General features: G+C 42.9%; 1 protein-coding gene across 7 annotated transcripts in view; it reads right to left on the bottom strand.

The window, feature by feature from the left end:
- LOC120515588 (FH1/FH2 domain-containing protein 3-like) overlaps window positions 1-26,395 on the bottom strand; it is a 674,713-nt gene that overhangs the window by 12,451 nt on the left and 635,867 nt on the right. For 5 of the 7 annotated variants that reach the window (XM_039736692.1, XM_039736696.1, XM_039736697.1 and 2 more), the window contains 4 exons: window positions 25,201-25,362; window positions 19,735-19,925; window positions 17,857-18,049; window positions 9,280-9,303 (listed from right to left, as the gene is read on the bottom strand). In XM_039736692.1, coding sequence (XP_039592626.1) covers window positions 9,280-9,303; window positions 17,857-18,049; window positions 19,735-19,925; window positions 25,201-25,362 — 570 coding nt within the window. The remainder of the gene's footprint in view (window positions 1-9,279; window positions 9,304-17,856; window positions 18,050-19,734; window positions 19,926-25,200; window positions 25,363-26,395) is intronic. The other 2 variants (XM_039736693.1, XM_039736699.1) reach the window with 1 other exon arrangement.

Raw genomic sequence — 26,395 nt, 5'->3', positions numbered from 1 at the left:
AAGGGGGGGAATGTGCCAACTCAGCAAAGAACTGGAAGACAATCAACCTGACTACTACACCACAGAGCCACCCAGGATAGGCACATCATTCATCTACTACACCACAGTGCCAACCAGAATAGGGTTTTCATTCATCTATTACAACACAGTGCCACCCAGAATAGGGTTCTCATTCATCTACTGCACCACAGTGCCACTCAGGATAGGCATTTCATTCCTCTATTGTACCACAGTGCCACCCAGGATAGGGTTCTCATTCATCTGCTACACCACAGTGCCACCAAGAATAGGTAATCATTCCTATACTGCACCATAGTGCCACCCAGGACAGGTGCATCATTCATCTACTGCACCACAGTGCCACCCAGAAAAGGCATTTCATTCAACTACTGCACCACAGTGCTACCCAGGATATTTCATTCATCCCAGTTTGTTTCATTTTAATGGCACAGAAAACCAAATCTGTTGTGATGGACGGCCAGCAGATCATCCCGGCCGACACACCCAAGACGCTAGATGGCATCTTCCCTGCAGCATGGAGGTGCCCCGGATTCCCGCAGGGAACCATGGGAGATACAGTTCGGCTTCACAGCCCTGCTGGGTGCCATGGGTGCCATCGTGGGGATTTTTATTTTCCCTGTAGCCCAGAAGTACTCCAAAGTCACGAGGACGTAGAAACAGAAGTACCTCCAGGCTGAAGAAAAATATGTCTTTATCTGACCCGGAAGTGCTATGGAATCAGATGGACAGAAGGACAGCATCACTTCCGGGTCAAGGACTATTTAAAGGACTGGTGAAGACCCAGCAAGATGAGCTGGAGTTGGGAGGGAGTGTGATGGAGCTGCTGGGAGTGGAGGATTGGTTTATTGTAGTATATTGTTATTGTGATTATTGATTTATGGTGGTGGAGGTGCTTTGAGGCACTTTGAAGAAGAAAATTAAAATACTTCTGGGTGCTTTTAAACCAGTGTCTGCATCGGTCTGTTGGGTTTCACGGGGAACAGGGCCCTCAAGCATCCATCTACTTATACTGTACTGGGAGTATTAGACTCAAGCAGGAATGAGCCCTGGACAGGGTATCACAGACATTTACTGATTACAGGGAGGAAGAGCGGTACAAGACACAATGAAAGTTGGAAGACCACCTAGCACTTTGGATACTTAACTTATATTCATAAAGATGTCTGCTATTAACACACATTCATGCATGGACTGTGCCAAGTTCTGTTACCTACATACAGGCTGTCACTGAATTTGTAAGGTAATTGGACAAACTGCTATATAAAATGGAAATGTGCGTCAAGGGGGGGATTTGACATTTAAGTCTAGGTCACATTAGATGACTTTTCCAGCAATTTTCCCGTCATAGCCTCCTGTGAAGTTGATGGTCGAATGCGACATACCCACCTGTACCCACCCAACCTGTCCATCACCATTGCAAACAGGAAAGGGCTCAGATGTCATCCTACTCTCAGCAGGCTGTCATTCCTACCGCACATCTACCATGGTCGCACTGTCCTTATACATGTCCTGCACTACCCTCACATACTTTTCTGCTACCAGACTTCCTCATACAGTACCATAACTTCCCTCATGGCACCCTGTCATACGCTTTCTCTAAGTCCACAGACACACAATACAATTCATTCTGACCTTCTCTGTACTTCTCCATCAACACTCTTAGAGCAAACATTGCATCTGGCATGAAACCATACTGCTGCTCACAGAGTGCCACCTGTCCTCTCAGCCTGGCATCTGTCACTCTTTCCCATATCTTCATGGTGTGGCTGATCAACTTTATACCCCTGTCGTTACTGCAGCTCTGCACATTCCCCTTATTCTTTATAATTGGAACTAATATATTTCTCTCCGCCACTCCTCAGACATCTTCTCGCTTTTCAATATTTGGTTAAACAATCTAGTTAGAAACTCTACTGCCATCTCACCTAAACATCTCCATGGAGAGGTGGAGGCACACACTGGAGAGAAGCAGAATGAGAGTCAGTAGGAGTAAGACGGAGTACATGTGTGTGAATGACAGGGAAGGTGGTGGAAGGGAGTGACAGCAAAGAGCAGAGGTGGGGAATGTAGATGAATTGAAATACTTGGGTTCAACAGAGAGATTGTGGCAGAGAGGTGAAGAAGAGAGTCGGGAGTGATTTGTGATTTCTGCAAGAGTGACAGAGGAAGTCTACAAAATGGTTGTGAGACCAGCTGTGTTCTATGGTTTGGAGATGGTGGCACTGATGAAAAGACAGGAGGCACGGCTGGAAGTGGCAGAGTTGAAGATGCTACGATTTTCGCTTAGAGTAACGAGGGTAGACAGGATTAGGAAATGGTGTATTAAAGGAGCAGCACGGGTATGACAGTTTGGTGACCAAGTGACAGAGGCTTGATTGAGATGGTTTGGGCATGTGCAGAGAAGAGGGGTACATCAGGAACAGAATGTTGAGGATGGAACAGCCAGGCAAGAGGAAAAGAGGAAGAGGAAATTTATGGACGTGCCGAGGGAGGACATGAAGGAGGTCGGTGTGGCAGAAAATGATGTAAAAGACAGGAATAGATGGAGACAGATGATCTGCTGTGGCGACCCCTTAATGGGAGCAGCCGAAAGAAGAAGAAGAAGTACTACCGTAGAGCACGCACATAGGGAAAGTATTGTGACGGAGATGAGATTGTCACTTGGACTTTTCAAGATATCAGAATGATGTAGAGCAATCGGAGCAGGATCCAAACACTTCTATAGTGATGTCTGTCTGTCTATGTGTGTGTGTTATCCGTCTTCACCGGCTGTTTAAAATGATACATACTTTAGCAAGTGTACTTCCTGGTAAATCGACTTCTCGTTTTATTTTAAAGCCCTCCTTACTCTATTCCAGAGAAGCACAGACATAATGTTAAATGCAACGCTAAGATGAAATTTCAGCTTGAAGGATTTTTTTTTTTTTTTTTAAAGTCTTGCCTGGTGAAAGTGACTGACTTGTTGGGAACGCTCGGCTCACTTAATGCCAATCCACAGTCCAAACAAGTCAGCAGCACATAATCAGAGCCCTCCATTACAGGCGCTCATTCCAGTGACGTAGGGTGTTAGAATAACATCAAGTTGCAAACAATCTGCTGACCTCCAGAGTCAAACTGTTACGAGACTTGAGAAGAATATACTGCATGATGACAGATTTACAGCCAGAATGGGTTTGTATAACACAGGAATTTGTCAGCAACGATTGATTTAAAAAGTACAAGGTCACGGATTTGAAACGGAACGTTATGTAAATGTGACAACTGCAAAAAGCAATTCCCATATCAATTTTTGTTTTGCTTTGAGCCCCCACTCCCACCCCGTGAAGTTGTCAACTCTGGATTTGACAGAAACAGCAAAAAGGTTTCCAGATTACATTTGGAGGCTCAAATCTGCTTTATGTGATTTTTAATCCAAAGAACGTGAGGTCACCTAAAATACCAAAAGTAGTAGTGCAGGAGTGGTCAAAACAAAAATGGAGGCGGCCGGTTCAATCCCCACTGTGGGACCCTGTGCTCAGACTCTTAAGAATAGACACAGAAATTATTCAGCCCCCCTTTCACGTTATTGAGTTGTAGATTTAATTTTAAATTGGTAAATTTGACATTTTTACTTGACTATCTACATTCCATAACCCCTAATGGCAAAGTGAAAACGCGTTTTCAGAAAGTTGTGTAAATCAACAAAGACTGAAATCTCTCATTCACAGAAGCATTCAGGCGCTTTGCTGCAAATGGTCCTCAGGTGTCTCCTCTGTTTGCTTAAATTCTCCTTGTGGTCTTTCTAGAACTTGACTGGAGTCCACTTGGGACAAAATGAATCAAATGGACCTCGTTTAGAAAGGCACGCATGGACCTGTGTGTACGTTTTTAGAAAGATTTGCAAATCTCTCTATTATAGAAAAAAATCTTTCGATACGACGAGACTTTTTGGAAAAGATTTTTTCAAGTCCCGTGAGACGAGAATATTGAGAGTTTTTAAAAGTCCTAGCAACCATTATCAACCACGCCCGCGGTCCTCTCACCTCTCATTCGTGTGAATGCTTTTGTCAGACACACTTCCTGTGCTCTCAGCTCTTATAAAGTTTAACGTTTTCCTCACTTTAAGTTCCCAATTAAAGAAGGCGTATTATGTCTAAATCCTATTGAAGACTTTTAGCCCGAAGGGTTATCAACAGAAGAAATGAGTACACAGGCAAACCTAGCACCGAGAAACAAGGAAGTCAAATGAATTAACGTCAAAAATGTCGATCAGTTACACTGCAAATTGGTTAAATGCGTATCAATAGACTGTGCTGAAACAATTGGTGGTGATGGTGCAGAAGATGAAAAACATCAGCTTACAACATCCTGAAGTATAACTCAACTGTTAACACCGGTCGCTCTTTCAACTGGCCGAATTACTTTAGGAAGAAGGATGTATCCAAGAAAGGTAATGTAGTACATCCTCAGGGGATAACAATGGACACTAAAGGAGATCTTGATACACCATTCGTATTAAAACGTTAACAGTTTCCCATTAGAATAGCTTTGGCAAAGACAATTAACAAATCACAGGGACAAACATTCGAAAAAGTCGTGTTATTTAATAGAGAGAAAGAAACGTAATTCAGTCATGGGTAGTCATACATTGCGTTGATGCAAATGCAATACTTCACATGAAAATTAAAATCTGTTTAAATTGTACATCCGCATCCCCATACATGAGTGGCAGAACTGCAAAGAGGCTAGGGTGAAGCGCAGGCACAGGGGTTGGCGAGCGAAGTGAGCAGGGGGCAAAGCTCTCTAGTTTATTAAAAATTAAACCTGAAATCTTCAGGTTAGGAGATCTGGCTTCTTTTTGATGTTCATTTTGGCCCGGCCTCGATATCCAGCCTTTCGGAATTTAACTTTTTGATTTTGAATTATGTTGCTTATAATATTTCTGAAATGTATTTAAAGATGTTTGTTCATTTTCACGCCTTTTTTAGCACCACCTTGCTTTGCAGGATGGCACCACGTTGTGGAGTTCGCATCTTCTGATTGCCATGGTTACCAGCCAGGAGTGTGTGGTTGTGTCGTCGTCAAGACGATTGTGAAAAAAATTCATTGTGTGTGTTGTGCTTTACCTCTTTTTTTGACCTTCGGTATTAAGAGTCACACTTTATTTTTCTCACTATGGAGTTGAGACGCTGCTGCCTCTGCTGGTACTCCTGCCAAGCCGACGCTCCGGTGAACGACAATCTGCTTTTCTGACGTGGACTCTGCTGAGGGGCTGATAATGAAATACTTTAAACTCGTTTGTTAAATGTTGGATAATGAAGGGCTTCGGAAAACACTCCCTCATTCTTTACCTGTGTTATTCGTTATGTTCTTCGCATTTCACTTTCATGTTTTCGTAAAACTCACCTCTCATTGTTTATTTAGGTAGTCTTTTATTTTTTTTTTGTGCTGTGCAGTGAAGTAGTGTGAGGTTTACATTTATAATATCAATAATTAACCTTCCATTACTGTAACATTTTTCTGTTCCTCTTCATCTCATGTAGTTTTATCCTAATAAGGATGCAGCAGAACAGACATGGGGGGTAAACAACACTGAATAGTGTAAAGCTGCTGCCCCTTCAGCATCAGACCCACTCATGCGCTTGGTACTAAATAACTAGTGCAAAGAACACACTGGCAATGACAATAAAAACCTTCAAAAACAAGATAAAATAAACAATACATTATTTCCATGTAACATTTATAGTCCAGTCCAGTACAGTGAAAGAACGGCTTGCTTAATTCAGGTAGAATTCTGGGTCGGGACAAACCTGTAACAGTTACAGCGAGGCCCAAGGGCTGACCTGGCCCTCTACTGCACTAAACCCGCTTACTACTAACACACTCAAACACACACAGATATCACTGAACACACAGTAAGAAAGAGAGAGTTTGGGAGCATGGACTAATACAGAGCGCTGCCGCACCCACCACAGGACCCCAAATTAAGACCTGAGTGCTGCTGTACAGCAGGTGACACCTCAGCACCACACTAGTATGAAGGGAGTGGAACAGAAAGTCTGGCGTTTTTAACAGTGGAGTGGCTGCAGTGCCAATCCTGCCAACAACCCCCAAATTTTCCCTGTAAGTTGGAGGACCTCCTTGCAGGACTGGATGCAGGCTAACGTCATACCCAGGGTGGAGCAACTGCAGGTTAAGGACCTTACTGAAGGGCCCAATGGAGTGGAGTCACTTCTGGGATTTACGAGATTTAAACTGGCAACCTTCCGATTGCCAGTGCAGATCCCTAGCCTCAGAAAATGAAGCAATTCCAGTAATTCACATTAGCAAATCAGGCTGCTATAAAGCACTTTAATATCATAATTGAGACATGACCAGATAATAAAGAAGAAGGCAAAAACAAAAAGTTCATTCAACAGCAGAGCCGGAGAAAATCAACCTCTGGGGGGCATACATTGTCAGTTATAACAGATAAAGTCACAGCTCTGATAACCTGGGCCTAATGGCCGCCCTCCCTTACCAAGTTAGTTTTGTAGTATGATAGCCCAAATACTTACCTGCCTCATTTAACATATTTAAACCTAGAGGCTAACAGAAGTTTGAGTAAGTTATTTTTATGATTAGTTTTAATATTTCTTTTCATCCCCACTATATCTGAGTAGTGAGAAAAGCACTATATAAATGCAAAGAATTATTATTATTATTATTATTATAGCCTGACAGTGATTATTTGTTGTGACTCCACAAGTCCCACACCTGAAACCAATCACCAAACCAACTAATGGAAGCCACTTGGATAAACCAGTCTGAATTTTTATTCATTTACTAACCTCCTGGTTACATTTCTTAACGTGATAATATTACCGAGGGGCTCCGGTTTTCCTCCATCCCAAAGACATGCTTGGAATTTTCATTGTTGAAACCCAATTGGCCCCTGTGTGGAAGTATGCATTTACCGGCTTGGTGATGGCATCCAGGGCTGCTTACTGTCTGGTGCCCAGTGGTGCTGCTGGGATATGAGCTGTCAACACTGGCACTGATTCAGAATAATGAGGCTTAAGAATATGTCTTGTTGCTGCTGTGTGTCGACTATGTGGGAGAGGCAGCCAGTAATCCTGATTTGCTCTCTCCATCTGTTATATAGTGCCTTTCACATCTATCTATCTATCTATCTATCTATCTATCTATCTATCTATCTATCTATCTATCTATCTATTATATAGTTCCTTTCATATCTATCTATCTATCTAGTATATAGTTCCTTTCATATCTATCTATCTATCTATCTACTGTATCTATCTATTATATAGTTCCTTTCATGTCTGTCTAGCCGTGTAGTTGAAGCAGAAACCTTGAGAACCTTTAAAGACATATCTGGATGAGATGTTGGGACACCGTAACTATTAGCTAAAGAAATGCGTGACAAATGGACTGAATGGCCTTCTCTCATTTGTCAAATCTCTTGTGTTCATGGACACTCAGCAGAGAAAGTGTTTCAGGCTTTGATTCTCAGAAAGTCTTGGTGGCCACCACTCCACTGTGTTCCACAAGCTGCTTCATGTCCAGTTATGTCTGCTATTAAAGTCACATACAGTCAGGTGAAAAAGTGAGTACGTTCCATGGAAACTGTGGAGTTTTCCAGCATTTTGAACAGGCAACCATTAGATCTTCATATAAACAGTGCCTACAGGTGAAGGTGATATATGTGAATAAATGACATGCTGTTTTCATTCTCCTAATCTAAATGACCAAAAGTGCAGATTTGTCACATGAATAAAAGTAAGCCCATCCCAACACTTATCACCACATAAAGTCTATCAAATTAAAATCAGGTGTTCGAGGTTTGGTGCCAGTGATTAGAGCCTCCTTAGGAAGTATGCAGGTGGCCCCTCTGTCTTATTTAAACCGCAGGTATCGAGGGTCTGGTGTTCTTTTTACTAGTGACGTGGGTGGTGTGTCATCATGCTAAGATCAATACATACTGTACAAGAAAACCTAAAGCATCTTTCAACTGGAGGAATTTGGCATGGAGAAGTGGTCCAAAATTTCACTGAGTCGATGTCAGAGACTGGTGGTCAGTAATGCAAAGCGCCTACAAGATGTCATTTCTACTAAAGAGGGTGACTCCTGCTTCTGAGGCCAAGGGTGGGCTGACTTTTCTCCCCAGTAGTCCATTACATCTTTTGACAATTTTTTTGAATACATGATTGATAAGGCAAATGTTCCTTGTGTTTTTATTCAAGTGCTAGCCACGATGAGAATAACTTTAAAATATTTGCTATCTCTTGTCCTATGTGTACCTTCAGCGCCTTTCCTTGGTGTTCATGCGTGTCTCACGTTTGTCTTGAGAGATGGAGCGCCTATGGAGTTTTCGTCAAGCCTGCTAATTTTGGAGGAGCCTTTCTCACCTCCTGTCCAGTTTTATACTTTCTGTCTTTGAAGGCGACTCTCTCTCAGCGTGTCTCCTATGCCTTTACTACTCTTTGTGCATCTCGCGCTTGCTCTTTCGATTGTGTCACCAAAGCCACACTGACCAATCAGATTGCTCTTGATGGACTGGAAACAGTGCTTTATTATATAGTAGATATCACCTTAATCCGTTGGCATGTTTGCCGGTACAAATATGTAGAAAAAGTCAACAATTTCCATGGGGTGTACTTACTTTTTCACAGGACAGTACTGCACGACAGCCACGTTGACTCTCTTGTGTGACAATCACAAAAAAGCAAAACATTTTGTTAATGAAAGTCTCAAAGCTTTCTTCCCAGCATCTATCCATGTTATAAAAGTCACCTTATCATCACATGAATGTGGGAAACCAAAGCATCCTGCAGCGTCACTGGGCACTATCAATTAACCAACCGGGCACCAGGTGAGTACGGGGCGCACACTCTCGCCAACCCTTCCAGGGCTGAATTAGAGTTGCGTGTCTATGGGATGTGGGAGGAATCCGGCGTACCCATCTTGAGCCAGGAAGAACATGCAAACTGCAAACGGGCAGTGACCAGGAATTGAACTCGGGTCTCTGGAGAAGTCAGGCAGCAATGCCCATGTGTCTTAAATGATTAAAAAAATCATCAATGTGGTGAAAGCTTCTCACATTTTGTGCATTGATAAAGTAAGTGAGCTTTCGTGGAGGGTCAGTCAAAGGCTTTAAAACTTTTCACACTCGCCTGGCATGGTCACCATAACAGAAAAAATAAAAAAGCACAGGCAGCTGGAAAGAGTTAGCAATGAACACAGCAAGCAAAAGTGTGCCAAACCAAAAAGCCACCCTACCTCGCTGTCATCTTCGTCGTCAGTCTAGAGGAGACAGGAAGCAAAGAGGAAATGGACAGAGGCGCAGGAAGTACATGTGAAAGAGAAGGAAGCACATGAGAAAAGCAAGCTGAACAATCCTGAAAGTTAAAAGAGCATTAGAGAGATGAGAAGGGCAGGTGGAGAGCCGCAGAGCAGGGCACCCAGTAAAGAAGACTCCGGCGCCGTAACCACACGGTCATTTAAATAGATCTGCTCAAATAAACTTTAACCAGACACCTAGCTGTCTGAGATGTCTCATCTGTTAGGCGTATTAGATATGTTGAGCATATGTTGGTTATAAGGAAATTAAAGAAAAATGATGTGGGCAGCCGAGCAAAGCCTTTATGGGTTAGTGTCCATGACACCAATGAATAAAACAAGTCACAGTAAATAACAATCAAGGATTCACATAGACAAAGCACTTAGGATACTTGGCTATTACACATCATAAAGATAGGACATTGTGGCCTGGGGGGCTATCACTAGGCTGCTGGTTCAGTTTCCATGACTGTCTTAGGATGCGACACCAAACACGTTTCTTAACCGGGCTGCGCTCCGACTGTAAGAACATATAAAAGATACCTGGCAACTCTGAGTGTGTAAGTCCCCTTGGATAAAGGCATCAGCCATATAAACGATACACAAAACGACAGAGGATGCGCTACACTGTACACCACAAGGCGTCTGCTTCAAGCGTTACCTACGTCTCATGAAAGAGCCACTCAACTTTAAAACTGCAAATAAATGTAATACAGTGCTGTGAGAAAATAATTTGGAGGCGACAATAATTAATTGTTTTGGTTTGCTTTCCATATTACAATACAGCATCCATCATAGAAGTATAAAAGGGTTAATAAATGTCAGAAACCTGTTCAGGCATATCAGGCAATTGGATAAAGGTCAAGTGACAACAAAGACAAGAATACACCAGGAGCGGGCTGAGGTCAGACACCCAAAGTACCATTAAGAGAATGTCCTGTAAACATAGTTGTCACATACGCAGAGATTTCAAGGGTAATAGCTGAACGTTATAGATATGAGAAGACCGTAATAAAACAGACTTTCATTTACTTAGGTATTTGGGTGCAACCCAACGAACCAATCAGAGTACACGTCAGGTGATGTGTATGCATTAATTAGCACTCTTATGTAAAATCAGTTGTTTATAAAAAGGACCTCTGTCCTTATCATTCGGATCATTTTGTAACGGACTGCTGTGATGAATGCTGCCTCCCCGTTCAAGCATTTGCTGAAGAGATAATTAAAGACACAATGGACAAGTTTCCTCCTGCCTGGCTCCTGACTCAAAGAGGTTTTATCAGACTTGTCCTAGTAGAGGATACGTTTCCTTCTTTAATGAATCTGTTTGATTTCTACCACAGTGCTTTAGTGTGCGTCGGAATGGCGTCTGTACATAATAAATAGACAGGGAGGAGCACTTTAATGGAAACCACAAGGCCGCTAGTTCAGAGTCTTTAATGACTCACCTGTGAGCAAGTCACACAATTTACCAGTCCGTACTTAGGATTATTTTAGATTAGATTTATAACTATTTGTGTTACCTGGCTCTGTCTTGGAAAACTTCCAAAGACATCGGGTCTGGATTATAGTGCCGAGGGTTAACCGGACGTATCAGAAGCACTTTGTAACTAATGGACGACTTTTCTGTATACAAGATCTGTTTTTTCCTCAGCGGCTGGAGCTCCTTCCTCTTGAACACGCTACCCACAATCGCTCATGAGTAAAACATTCCATGTCACTTGGCTTTTGCCGATGGTCTTTGTTTTATAAGAAACTGTCTTCTTTCAAACTAAAATGGGTAATCAGTAGGGATTTGTACTGTTAATATAACTTTCACCCCAAAGCACATCCTGTAAAAATGGCAGCTTTGAATGTAACGCTTTGATCTGTAATCTTACACTGTTACAAAGTTTTAGTGGGTTTAGATAAATAGCAATTTAGTTTAGGCACTTCAAAAATGCATCGACTCCTCATTTACTATTATGTGACGAGACCTTAAGGAAGACTTCTGTGTGTCTTCATAACTCTTACAAAGTATCAGTAAAGTGTTTATTCATCTTTACAATGTGACCGACTAACAAAACATCACTTTGGAGTGGCCTGAGGTGGCCTAACTGTGACACACTTCTCTTGATATTACAAATTTAGTATAAGGCCTGTGAACTCTTTGTATTAATAAGTCAAGTTAGCATCATGCCAATGATCCACACAGCACTAAGATGATTGCCCCGTCTACTGATGCTTTATAAGTGTTATGGAGACCAGAAGAGGCCTTAGTTAAGGTCTTGTGACAGAAGAGTACTTGAGTAACCGATTACTTTTTGCTGTACCTAAAGTGTTACCAAAGCTGAACACTGAACTGTGGCTTCCCTTGAACTTATTACATACAGCACTGACGTTTACAGGCTACACATTTAGAGGGACATGCAGTGAACATTTTGAGCATTAAACAGAAAAGAAGAGGTGAACAGAAATAATCCAATCCAATGCAATGTCCACCTCCTCTATGTTCTGTTCATGTGGGACCGAGTTGCCCGAGTGTTTAAACTGTCCAAGGCATTCCATCGCTCCTGCTTGTGTCGTACCCAGGGCTTGAAGTGGGCTGGTGTGCCACAGTGGCAGTTCTTTGTGCTTGGCAAACATGAGCGCAGTGGCATAATGCCATCTGGTCTGCCAGTTCTAACCAACATTGCATGTACTTGCCACCCATAAACCTCCTGTTCTTTAAAGTTTTTGCATCTAAAAACGCTGGACAATAAAATCTGGCATGAATCTGAGTGTAGTTTAGATGAGAGAGAATAGGAACATGAGGAGGCCACTTGCTAAGCACGTTATATCTATGAGCTTCGCCTAGCTTTTCTTTGTCCACTTCGCATCTCCTTTTCTGTACAGCTCGCCGCCTCGTCTCTTTTCTTCATTTTCTCACTCGCTGTCAGCCCCACGTGTCTGCCCCAATTACAGCGTTCACAAACTGCATACCCCATTTCTCAACATGACCACTGCTGAAGCAAAACAGTTTTTGAGATCTTGGGGTATTTCGTTTTAAGGTTTTTATTTAGTCCTTTCTGTACCAAAAGAATGGCAGCAATTAGAATGAACTGAAGGAGCTATAAGATGGAAGTGCACTTACAGAGTGTGCATTGGAACAAGTAGTAACCCAAAAATATAAAAATATACGCACAATGTATTACATGTAGGAATAAAAAACGTTAGGTTTGAATACACAATGGGTGGTCTGAAACTTGAAAATACACCTTAACACTAGAAACCCTGAAGCCTACGAAACAAGCTGAGAGGTGCGAAGGAATTTAAGGTGGCCCGGCATTGCGACTTTTTTCGTATGCTTCAGGGTTTCTAGTGTTAAGAGAAAAGCTATCAACTGCCAGACAGTGTTCAGAAGCCATTAAGAAGGCTAACAGAATGTCAGGTTATATAGCGCCTTGATGTGTGGAGATGTGTAGTCCAAGGAGGTTCTGCTCAAGCTTTATAACACACTGGTGAGGCCTTGTCTGGAGTCCTGTGTGCAGTTTTGGTCTCCAGGCTATGAACAGGACATAGCAGCACTAGAAAGAGTTCAGGCTGATTAAAGTGGGCTATAGGGGGTGAGTGATGAGGAAAGATCAAAAGAGCTGAGCTGATTAAGACTGTGACTTTAACATGAGTTCATCAAGAACACGGGGACACAGTTGGGAACGTAGGGGTAAAGTTTGCACAAACTGGAAGTTTTTCTTCACACAAAGTACCACAGCCACTTGGAATACGTGAGCAAGTAATGTGGTGGACAGCAGGACTTTAGGGACTTTCAAAACTCAACTTCATGTGAATTTGGGCTGGATGGCCTGTCTAATGTTCTAATAAAAACAATATGTCTTATATTGCACAAAGTGTGACATCTAAAATGGATAATTTACAGTTTCTCAGAGCAGACAGTGTTGTGCACAGGTGGTCTTATCTGGCCTTAAACCAGTTAACTGCTTATGCTAAGCATGGCGCTATACTGCATATCGACTGCTCTGGACTCCCTCCCTGGTACCCCCACCCTCAGCTCTCTGGTTTTGTTTCTTCCTGATAACATTTATGCCCAGAAGCACCAAAGTGCTTTCAGCCTAAACATGAAACATTACTCCCCACCAAAAAAATAAAATGGCATCTCTATCAGGAAGGAGTCCAGGAAGTGAACGGAGACACACGTCTTTCTTGTAAGCCACATTTGTTCTCAATTATAAGCTATAATTATTAGCAATTTTTAAGTAGAAAACCTGAATGGAAAATGCAATTTGTGGAATCAATTTCAAAGGGAAGCTCAAAGGGATATTATCATCTTCCCCGAGGAAACCCAAGTGCTCCTTTTTTTTCAATAAAAGCGCTTTGAAAAATCTTGAAAGGCTATACATATATACAACTGGAGACCCTCTCTTTTATTAAAATGGATCTCAGGCGGGGTTACAAAGCGAGTTTTGAGCCCTATACTCGTCAGTAAGCGCCTCTTGATGTGTGGCCAGCTTCAGAGGTACAGGAAAGCCGCCGTTACGCTTAGCTGAGGTGCGCTGATCCTTTCACTTTCTCACATTCACGTCGCCTTTGGTGTTTTAAATGAAATCCTTCAGCCTCATACCACTGGTAAAGAAGGTGGTAATATAATATAACATTCTTTAACTCACTTATTCCAGTTTGGGGTGGCATGGCGCTGGGGGGGCTTACTCACGTGCAGTGGGCAAAAGGCAGGAAGCCATTCTGGATGGTCCACTCCTGCACACACACATATGGGGTTCATTTTAAAACTGACTTAAGAGAAAAAAAACGCGCAGAGTAATTAATCGTCCATCCAGTACCTCCATGTAATCGACGTTTTCAGTAGACTAGATTACTGTAACGCACTCCTCTCAGGACTACCCAAAAAAGACATAAATCATTTGCAACGAGTGCAGAATGCAGCTGCTAGAATCCTAACTAGGAAAAGAAAATCCGAACACATTTCTCCAGTTTTGATGTCACTACACTGGTTGCCTGTGTCATTCAGGATTGACTTTAAAATACTGCTTATGGTTTATAAAGCCTTAAATAATCTCGCTCCATCTTATATATCGGAATGCCTGACACGTTATATTCCAAATCGTAACCTTAGATCCTCAAATGAGTGTCTCCTTATAATTCCAAAAGCTAAACTTAAAAGAAGTGGTGAGGCGGCCTTCTGCTGCTATGCACCTAAAATCTGGAATAGCCTGACAATAGGAATTCGCCAGGCAAATACAGTGGAGCAATTTAAAACACTGCTGAAAACACATTACTTTAACATGGCCTTTTATAACTTCACTTTAACATAATCCTGATACTCTGTATGTTCAATTCTTCATAATAACTATTCATGGTGGCTCTAAAATCCGTACTGACCCCTACTCTCTCTTCTGTTTCTTTTTCCGGTTTCTTTGTGGTGGCGGCCTGCGCCACCACCACCTACTCAAAGCATCATGATGCTCCAACAATGATGGACTGAAAGCCAGAAGTCTACGTGACCATCATCATCAGGTCCTTCCATGAAAATATGATGATTTATGTTAGGTAGAATGCCCAGAGGGACTGGCGGTCTCTTGGTCTGGAACCCCTACAGATTTTATTTTTTCTCCAGCTTTTGGAGTTTTTTGTTTTTCTGTCCACCCTGGCCATCGGACCTTACTCTTATTCTATGTTAATTAATGTTGGCTTATGTTTATTTATTTTTATTGTGTCTTCTATTTTTCTATTCATTTTGTAAAGCACTTTGAGCTACAATTTTTTGTATGAATATGTGCTATATAAATAAATGTTGATTGATTGATTGATTGATCGACACTTTAGGGGTACTGCAGAAAATCACTCAACCGAAGACTTTACAATAACATGGAATCATGAACATTAACGGTATGGCTGTATCAGAGGCCATAGCACCTGCACTCCAGCAGAAGTCACCCACCTGAAGCTAAGCTTGGCTGGGCCTGGCCAGTACTCAGATGGGAGACCATCTAGGACAGGGGTGTCCAACTCCGGTCCTGGTGGGCCGCAGCGGCTGCAGGTTTTCATTTTAACCATCTTCTTAATTAGTGAGCCGTTTTTGCTGCTGATTAACTTGTTTTGCCTTTGTTTTAATTGACGTGACTCTGACCCCTTAGTTGTTTCTTGAGCAAACAATAATGAGACACAAAACAAGCCGTCACGTGACCAGCTCAACTAAGAATAAAGAAAGGTGAATGTCTTGGTCATGATAGTCAGCGTAGGTCACCAAAACATCATGACGATGGTCTTAGAAAAAACGGAAAATCAACAGTCTGCTGTGGCAGAACGAGAGCAGCAACAAGTCACGATATTCAATAATTGCTTTACTTAACAGCAAGAATTGGCTTCTCATTATGAAACGGGTTGGAGTGAAATTGGCTGGAGTTTGATGTTCCAGTTTAGCTGGTCACCTGTCGGCTCGTTTCACATCTCATTCCTATTTGGCTGCCATTTAATGAAGAAACAAATCAATTTAGGGGACTGAATCCTTAAAATTGGGGCTATTAAAATGAAGGGAATAGGAGTTAATTAGCAGTGAAAACTGGTCACTGATTAGAAAAAGGGTCAGAATGAAAACCTGCAGGCCACCAGAACTGGAGTTGGGCACCCCTGATCTAGAAGAAGCTTGGGTTGGTGTTGGTGAGGACAGCAGGGGGCGCTTACCCTGTGGTTGGAATGTAGATACTTCAATGCAGTGAAAATCATCATCGTCCTTCAGATGAGACATTAAAGATCCCTGGGCAACCTTCAAAAAGATCGAGGTGTATCCTGACGTCCAGGCTAAATTGACCACAATGGTCTGGTCATTCTGGCCCCCTCATCATTCCCTATCTCTGATTGGCCTTCTCTCTCTCACCATTTCACCATGATAGCTACTGTGTGGTGAGAGTACTGGCGCAAAAATGGCATCATCCAGGTGGGGGCTGCACATTAAGTGGTGGTTGAAGTGGCGCCCCTCTCGCATTGAGTAGTGAGAAAAGTGATATATAAATATAAAGAATTATTAGTAGTAGTATTATTAACTTATGTAATATTTATGATGTGTGCAAATTAATGTAGCGTAAAATACACAGGAAATTGAATGACGTGACAACTTCACTAAATTTGAAAACAAACATGTTGGGTTGGGTTCATCACAGGATGATTGTTTTGGCTGTTGAGCGGTCCTTGTTCTCTTCTTCATGAAATATGTTAATCTGCACATCATATTGGGGGGTTTAGCAACCAAGAATTTGGATTTTCACATTCGTTTTTTGTATATAATACTGCGTTTTAAAGGCTCGTTCATCTGTAATCTTTTTGATAACTTTACCCAGAATTCCACAAGGCTGCTTTATTCTTTCAAATTTCCCTTAAATGTGGTTGCTTCAACTTGCATATATTCAACATTTTTGTCTCTTGTACTGGGGATCCGTTCTGCCCTCAATTAGACGAGTTTGTGAAGCAGCAGGGAATACGCGTGTGCAGCAGCTCACTTCTCCTGCTGCTCGTGGAACGTTAGCCATAAAAGGAAAACAAAAGAGCAACAAAAAGCCATTAATCTAGAAATGAATGGAAGAAGAAAGGAATTATTTATGTCAGCATCTCTCTGTAAAGACTGAATAAACAAACATGTAGTCTGTATTCACGTTACACTAAAAACATCGTCACGTCTGCATTATCTGCACGTCCGAATGATTCCGTATTTCTGTGACACTTCATTTACCAGCAGAGCTCCAGACCTGCTCTCCATCTTGGGCCTTTAGACTTCAACACATTTTAATGCTTCAGGTACGTCTTTAAAAAATATAATCTTTAAAAAATCTGAACAACAATTAGCTACAGACCTCCACAAGCACAGCAGCACATCAGTCAAAGCCATTTTTATATCACTTAAACTGGAAAAAGCTCCTGAGCTACCACAAGTGTATTTGGGCTATGTGTCCATTCACATCATGGAGTATGTAAATTTCCCCTTGGGATTAATAAAGTATCCATCTATCTATCTATCTATCTATCTATCTATCTATCTATCTATCTATCTATCTATCTATCTATCTATCTATCTATCTATCTATCTATCTATCATATTATATATATAGTGCCTTTCATATCTATCTATCTATCTATCTATCTATCTATCTATCTATCATTACATTGTAAAGGGCTGCTAAAAAGCATGTATTTAATCGGGTCTACTAACGCATGCAACTGCATTTTATTATTAATATGACTTACTGTTGTAAAATATTCAGTAGGAAAAGAATGTGATAACTGACTCTTTGAAGTTGCTAGAAAGTGCATAGTGCTCCGAGTTTCAAGTCCACTACCTAAGTCTCCAAAACACACCGGACAGGTACATGCATACACTTTCTAACTTGTTATATTGGTCTGTTTTGTTCAAGTTTTGGGGGGAACAGATAAAGCCCCCACTGTCCACAGCATTCATTGTTCTAAAGTGTGTGACTGCAGTACTTGGTAACCATACGGTACTCGTGAAGCCACTGCTAGACAGCGGATACTTACATCTGTAATCATTTTGCCTCGGGTCTTGTTCCTCTCTCTGTGGTTCGCTCGCTTCTGCTTCTGCTGTAACACTCTCTCCCTCGTCGTGCGATACTCCAAGGCAAACTCACTGATGGTTTTGCAGAACTTGTTGATGTTTACTTCCCGGACAGCGTAAGGCGGGTGGCCCATAAATAGAAGAAAGGCATGGAACCTGCGAGGAACGGAGGCACGTTAGGCTTCTGTACATTGCTCATGGGATGATGAAGTACTATAAATACTAAAATTACCAGTGTCCGAAGAAAACACACACACACACCTTTAAAACACACTGACAAGGAACTCCTACATCAATACTCAGTGACTGAGTCAACATGATAGACAGGCAGATAGACAGACAGACAAAGAGAGAGATAGATGTGAAAGGCACTATATGATAGATAGATAAATAGATGGTGTGGCGACAGCCGGGTCCCATGCCCGGCAGGGTCGCTCCTGCTGCATCTGTTCTCGGGGAGCAACCATGGGCAGCTCAATACCTCCCCCGGGACGCTTGGTGGCAGCCTCCCTGGCGGATGGCGATTCCCCAGCCTGAAGCACCTGGAACGCTTCGGGGTGAGCTATAAAGTCGGGTGGAGGAGGACAAGGTTGCTTGGGGAGGAGTGGTGGTGCCAAGGAGGAGAAATACTTGTGGTTAGTAGTGCTTGGGACTGTGTTGTGGCTGGGGGGAATTACGGTGAAGACGTGCCCTCCAGCTGAAGATAAATAAAAGTCTTTTTATTTTACAAGTGCCTCCCGTGTCCAATCTGTGTCGGGTCAGGCGCTATATAGCGCCTTGTTACAATGGATAGATGTGAAAGGCACTGTATGATAGATAGATAAACAGATGAATCTGAAAGGCACTATATGAAGCTAGATAGATAGACAGATAGACAGACAGACAGACAGACAGATAGATAGACAGACAGACAGACAGACAGACAGGCACTATAGATAGATAGATAGATAGATAGATAGATAGATAGATAGATAGATAGACAGATAGATAGATAATGTGAAAGGCACTATATGATCGTGGCCCACTTTAACCACCTCTAATGGTGTAGCATCCTCCTGGATGATGTGATGGCAGCCATTTTTGCACCAATACGCTCACCACACATTAGCTGTTAGGTGGTGATGGGGTGAGAGATTTTAGAAATGTTTGTACATTATTTAAAAATAAAATGTTGACACTTGAAATGAAGCATCGCCTCACCCAGTGCACCAAGGAGACACTCAAGCCAATGGATTCATAAACTGGGAGAAACTTGAGACGTGTTTCTTAACTGAGGATTAAACTTGGAAACATCACAGTGACACACAGCCCAAACAACAACAGAAATAATAGGAACATAAAGATCTGTCCATGCCAAGGAATTTCACGGTCCAGTGTTGGCCGAGAGTGTTCTCCATATTGATAAGAAGTCTCAAAATGTCCAGATGGCTGGTCACTACTATGCTGATATGCTTGGGAATTTCAGGCAGTTAATTTGGGAGAAGTGGCAAGTAAAGCTGCTGAGCATCACAAGACTTTGTCAAACCCACTTAATACAATTCAGGGTCACAAGTGGCAGCCATTGGGCACAACGTAGGAAACAGCCCTGGATAGATGGCAGTCCATTGTAGGGCCCACCGATACAGACATCCACACTCCCATTTGGTCAAGAAGGAATCACCAATTAACTCATCTTAGGCGATGAGGATGGAAAGCCAATGCAGACATAAAGAGGACATACAAAGAGCACACAGACGAGGACTGAGCTGAGCCGTGGGCTCCATGAGGCAGTAGCACTACTACTCACTATGCCTTTGTGCCATCCCATAATATATTTAGCTCTAACTATTAAATCAAAGTACCTGTTAATTATTCTTTTGTGCACAATTTTTAAAATGATAATCCTCTCAGCGCAGTCTTTCAAGAACTCCGACATCTTTTGTTTCAGCACAGGCTTCATTTCGTGTTTTGCAATGACCTTAAGATGATCCCACGATGCCTTGCACCTCCGCTCCATTTGACACAAGTTATCCTGAAGTTGCTCAAAATCCACCTGTAAGGGTTGGAAAAAAGTTTCATCATTCTCTGTAACAAGATCAACCAAATACAGTCAACAAATATTCACTTGGAGTTTGATTTACATTAGGATGAAGTCTGTGGAATTCTGTAATCTCAGGAATGGTTATGGCAGCAACAAAAGGAACAAGACTAAAACTCGTCCTGATGGGACGCTGCCCAGCTCATCTACTTTATAAAAAAGCCCAACAATCCCAAAGACACTGAGTCCAGTTCAGGCTACCACGTGAGCTGATCCACACACACCTCAGGAAGATCTAAACATGAGGGTCCTTGATGAGTCCAGTCAGAGGAACAAGGACAGTTTGATGGCAACCACACATGGCTTTCTTAAGTATCATCTGAAAGAATTATATAGTGCCTTTCCTATCTATGTAATCTTTTTTTGTAACAGTGACACTACACAGAAAAGGTGGTCAGCTGATGTCACCAGGTGGGGCACCGATCACAGTGTTCAGAAAATGGTCTCTGCGAGGCTGACTAATGGAGCTACTGCTTTAGCTCACCCTACAAGGGGACATCCATCCATCTATCTATCTATCTATCTATCTATCTATCTATCTATCTATCTGTCTTTCCTATTTATTGTGCTGTGCCTTTCACTTCTAACTTTATGTCCCTGTAACAGACCTCCATAGGTCTGCCTTGTCTTTGCCTCAGCTTTACCATGGGAAGCTCTTGGCCTATAAAGTGCTTTCTTATAGAGTTAAGTGCCAACATGCAATGGCACACGTGGTTCTCTATTTCTCACTAACATTCCTAATATGTCAATGGCTGTTTCAGCAGCACCCATTCTTAGTATTATCTGTCGTTCATTACTGACACAGATTCTAATGCATTTAGAGTGTCAGTTCTCAGGCTGTTACTGACACAAATCAGAGCTTGTCCCATATTGTCGTAGTAATTACAGATAGTCTTTTGAATGTACCTTTTCTTTCTAAAATATTTTAAACAGTAGCCACCATACACCTTAGACGTTACAGTTTATTTGAGAAGTTCCAGTTTGGCTCCTGCACCCATCGTAGCACAGAAGTGACACTAACTCATCTTGTAATGACAGACATTCTAAAATCGTCTGGTGAAAGGAATTCCACAGTAATTATGTTATTAGATTTAAGTCCGGCATCTGACACCATTGACCACTCTGTTCTGTTACACTGGGCTCTCATGCACAATCCTTGCCTCGTTTAGTTCATATTTTCAAATTGATGTCAATATAATAATAATAACAATAATAATTCTCACTACCCAATAGTTTCAGTGAGCGGGGAGCCACTTCAGCCAGCAGTAATGTGTGGTATCCACCTGGATGATGTGACGGCAGCTATTTTTGCGCCAGTATGCTCAACACACATTAGCTGTTAGGTGGTGAAGGGGAGAGAGATGGGTTAGCCCATTAGAGAGGAGATGATTAGGGGCCCATAATGACTAAGCTGCGGTGGGCAATTTAGCCAGGACATCAGGACACAGCCTGTTCTTTATGAAGAATGTCCTAAGAGACCACAGAGAGTCAGAACCTCGGTTTTCCATCTCATCCAAAGGACAAAGCCTTCCTGTCACTACACTGGGGCATTGGGGTCCACATTCAGACCTAAGGTAAGTACCCCCTGCTGGCCTCATGGCTTCTTTCAGCAGCACCCCAAGCTTTTCCTAGATGGTCTCCCATTAAGCACTGGCCAGGCCTGAACAGGCTTAGCTTCAGGGCAATGACCTCTACTGAAGTCCAGGTGGCATGGCTGTCCCATTTATATACAGAAATGTGCTGGCAGTGCTCTGTCACTAGAATCAGAAGTTAAATATGGCATCCCAGAAAATGGGGAGACAGACAATGAGACCTCCTTAACTGTACAGAACACACCAACGCTTGAATGCAGCCAGCTATCAGGTACAATCTTATTGTGCCACCTCTCAGGCTTTAGGTCACTCGTTAGAAATTACAAAAAAAGCCATTTGTAGTATCTGGCAGCTCTCTTCCTGGTTTAACCTGAAAAACAATTAATCTTCATGATGATGGAAAGCCTATGGCGTGTTTAAGGGAAGACTGACTGGAATTAATTACAACTGAAAAAGGAGGCGATGCTGTAACCGCTCAGTGATTCACAGCACCATAGACTTGTGTCCTGATACTTTCTGGACCTGCTGTATCTTTTCCTAGTGGCCACATGGGGTTTATTCAGGGGTAACTGCAAACTGACTTGGTCCCCAATCAATACGCCCCCCACTGGTGAGCTGCTGCCCCATCCATCGTTGGTTCCTGTCTTCTGCCCCGTGGCACTGTGAACAGCTCCAGACTGATACTTAGACTGATGTTAATTATGTCCAGCTATAACTTGTGAGACACCACATTCCAGTTAGTTTAAGCAGACTTTACCACGGTTGGTATAATGGCACCCGGCCAGTGCTGCTGCCACTCAGATACATCATCTTGGGTTCAAGCCCCATGGCTGATCCCTGTCTACATGGACCTTATATGTTCTTCTCAAATCTGCACGGGTTTCTCCACCGACCACAAAAGGTGTGCAGGTTAAATTTATTGGGGTTACACATTTGCACTACTGTGGGTGTTTGGGCCCCGAGACGGACAGGCGCCCTATTCATGGTTGGTTCAAGTGGCACTGGCACTGGCTCTCGACATCCTGAGTTGATTTAAGCAGGTCTGCTACCTTTTCTGCTGGTGTTACTGCAGCACAGGTGTGAGACTTTAACCTCAACAGTTCCTCGCTGGTACTTTTCTTGGTATTTTTTTGTTTATGGATGAAACACAATCAACCCCAGTGGAGCACAATGCGTCTGCCAGGCCTTCAGACACGAGGACTTACATGACAGCGGCTGGGCCAGTGATCACTCTTATTAAAACGTGTAGTAAATCTATCAAGCCGTAGCGAGGGACTGGCTCCCGCTTTGATCCTCAATCTGCTTTTTGTTAGGACTCTGCTTTGAATTAATACCGAAATGTTATTTTATACACACAGACCGCACTGGCTACACTGTTTATTTAGAATTCGTGTAAACTGTTCCTGCTTAACATTTTGTTTAAGTGTTCAACATGCTTCTTTGAGTTTTCGTATAAAAAGAAGCCCTTTGGCGGGCTTGTTATTGTAACGTTATCTCGAGATATTTGGACCCTGCAGTCCATGCTCTGCCGGTTCTCTGGCCAGTCTAATTCTCAGAGTGCTGCAGAGGAGCTCCATGGATTCGAGCCGTGGCCTGACGGTGAGCATTCCTGATCGCCCGCTGGCCACCTTGAATTAACCTCAGGAGTCCAATCCATTGACGCTGAAGCCCTGATCCCTTCTTGGAGACGGACAGCACAACACAATTAAGTTCAGGTTTCTCAGGAAGGAGACAAAGGGGGCCGAGGGCTTTTAAAAAAAACTTGGTATGGTGTTACCAGACAAACATGTGGAAAGGTAAAAGAGTGCCCCGTACCACCTGGGTGACACCGACCAGGGGTGTCAGACTTGGGTCCTAGACGGTGCAGGTCTTCCTCCACTCACTTGTGAAGATGATCTGATTCCTTTACTCAGAGACTCGTCCTCAGGCTGCCATGATTCCATGACAGACGGGGACTTAGATAAAGTAACACAATGCAATACAACAGGGCTCTGACCCTGCAGGGCTACTACGGCTGCCACTTTCTTCATCAGCGACCAATTTCTGCTGTTAATTGACTTCCTTTTAATTCCCGTGTTTTTAAGACTCAGTCTTCAGACTTGATGCTCTTTTCCTTAAATGGCAGCCGAACAGATATGAGACGTGAAGTGAGTCAGGTGACCCGCGAAGTCGAGGCCTCAAACTCCAAGCAGTTTCTTAATTAGAAGCCGATTCTTGCTGTTAATTAAACCCGTTCCTTAATCCCATGGCCTGTTGGTGCTCTCATTCTGTCACAGCACACATTTCTTATTTTTTTTCCCCCAAAGAGCACCATCAAATGTGATCAACATTCCTGAGACCTTCACCTTTCTTTATTTTCAGATATTGTATGATGGGTACAGGTTAGCTGGTTGTGTGTTGGCATTATTGTTTGACTGCTTCTTCTTCTTTTCCTCATCTTTTGTCTCGACAATGCACTTGGTCTCCAAGCAGCATCAGTCTTGGACCTCCTCGCCACTCAAAGTCTGGCCACCAGGGGGCACACCAGCCCAACTTGGTGCCGGTCCCAAGCCCAGATAAATAGACAGGGTTATTGTCAGGAAAGTAAAATCTTAATGATGGAATCAATTCAGTCAGCTTTGGAAACTACTGTTTGACTGCTAATTAAGGAAAAAAGAAACAATTGAGGGGTCTGAGTGTTAAACAGCAAGTCAACTACAATTAAGGCAAAAGAGTTAATTAGCAGCACAAAACTGGTCACTAACTAAGAAAAGGGTTAAAATGGAAATGTGCCACCACAGCAGCCCTCCAGGATCAGAGCTGGAGACCCCTGGTGTCCAATAACCAGACACCGTAAGCATGTGCTTATTCTGCTTAATGGTTAATCCGGCCGGCCCTGCTGGGAGGAAACTGGGGCAGACACGGGGAGAACATGCAAGCTCTGTGCAGGGAGGACACGGGAGGCAACCCCAGGTCTCTTTACTGTGAGGCAGCAGCGCTAACACTGCACCGCTCTTATAAAAATATATAATAAACAAATTTGAGAGTATTTAAAAATGCTCCAACTTTCAAACCAGCTAACTGATTGCACTTGAATTTTAGGCCATGCTAAGGCCTGACTAAGAGTTTCGGGGGGATAATGAGTGCTGCAATTATAACAATTTAGATTAATTTGACTAAAACGTTTAAACTGTGTTAATGCCCCGGTGTGACCTCCTTTCTTCCTCTCTGCAGGCGAGAAGTTTGAAGCCCATTTGTGCCTACTGCGAGTGCTGTGGCATGAGCTTTAGGTGCCTTAATAAAGTGCTTTAAGCACTCGGAGGGCTGTAATTGGTAATCCTCAAGTTCATTACACCGAGCGCTCCTTGCAGGAATGTGCTGAAATGGGCTTTGCCACGCTAAACGCATAACCCACAGGGGCAGAAAAAAAAACAAAAACAACCCACCAAATTCAGAACAGACGAAGCTAATTGGTAAAATAAGTCCGGTATCTAAGGAGTGCAGCATAAATAAATAACACCAAGATTAAAGGGCTCATTCACATGCCAGTTGCTGTCAACAGTTTTTTTCCCCAAGTGTTTGTTAGAATAATGTTTAAAAAAATCAACATTATAAAGTCTAATTAACATACAAAGAAAAAGAGAGATTTCAATGCCTACCTTAGCTGATCTAGTAATGGCCCCAATCTCCGAGTAGAGGTCAGAGCTATCTGGAAATTTCTCCACCACAATTGTGCAGGCGTGGTGTATGAGTGACTGCTTGTGCACGGTGTCCTTCACCTCTGGGACCTTCTCCAGGTAACTCAGCTCGAAACCTTTAGCCTTTAAAAAAAAAAAGGAGATAAATCAGGTAACAAGGTTAGTCATTTAGGTGAATGAAGCTGTTCATCTCTAAAGACTGGGCCGATTTCAGTACTAAATAGCTGAATGAGTTAAGAGGAAGGCCATTGTTGTCTGTTGTTCTTCTGCCCAGTCATCAGTGTGCTAATCTGCTTTATCCAGTCACAGGTAGCGGGGATTGGGTTTACTTTCGCGTGTCCACCGTACGACAACATTCTGATATTCACGTCTTTAGTAGATTAGTGACAGTTGTATGAGAGCAACCACACGAGTATCACAAGTCAAGTCAAGTTGGGGAGTCTGCACTGGTACGGTGTGCTGCCACACCCACCACACGACAAAACAACTCGGGATCCCGGTTTGCAACCCCCCAGGCAGACACGGGGTCCACTCCCACCCTCCGGAAATGACCCTTTATCTGCCGCAGCCAGGTGTTACGTGGGCCTTGGCCTGGTCCAGCAACTCGGGTCCCCAACAATGTGGATCTTCTGAGCCGGATCACCCTCGGGGAAATGCGCCACATGGCCGTTGTGCCGTAACTGACGCTCCCTCACATTGCAGGTAAAGCCACAGAGTATCACAGCATACATTAAATACAACGTCAGATGGCACGCTCACCTGTGAGCCCCTTGTTAATAACCGCGTTCACTGTGCACATCAGTTTGTCTTAAAATACGGTCTGATTTTTATCTAAGTTACCAGAATGATCAAACTCAGTCTGGTTTATCAAATCATTTAGAAAAGTTAATTGTACATGTTGTCACCACAAGGGGGCACCACTGAGCCTCAAACCTCAGATACAGTAATGCCCAACACACTTTTAGGTTTGATTAGACCACAACAACCTTCGCAAATATCATCCCTCCATAGATCAATCGCAATATCAATAAGTCAATCAGTTTATTCCTCCTTCCTTCCTTCAATTGAGTGTTACCCGTTGATTACCCTACCCCTAACCTGACTCTGACTCTCCGATGTGATGCAGTGGGCTTCTTTTCAAGCTTCTGGTGCCACT

Source organism: Polypterus senegalus, chromosome 15 (genome assembly GCF_016835505.1).
Source record: "Polypterus senegalus isolate Bchr_013 chromosome 15, ASM1683550v1, whole genome shotgun sequence".
In the NCBI taxonomy this organism is placed as follows: domain Eukaryota; kingdom Metazoa; phylum Chordata; class Cladistia; order Polypteriformes; family Polypteridae; genus Polypterus; species Polypterus senegalus.
This window is presented reverse-complemented; position numbering and strand designations above follow the sequence as displayed.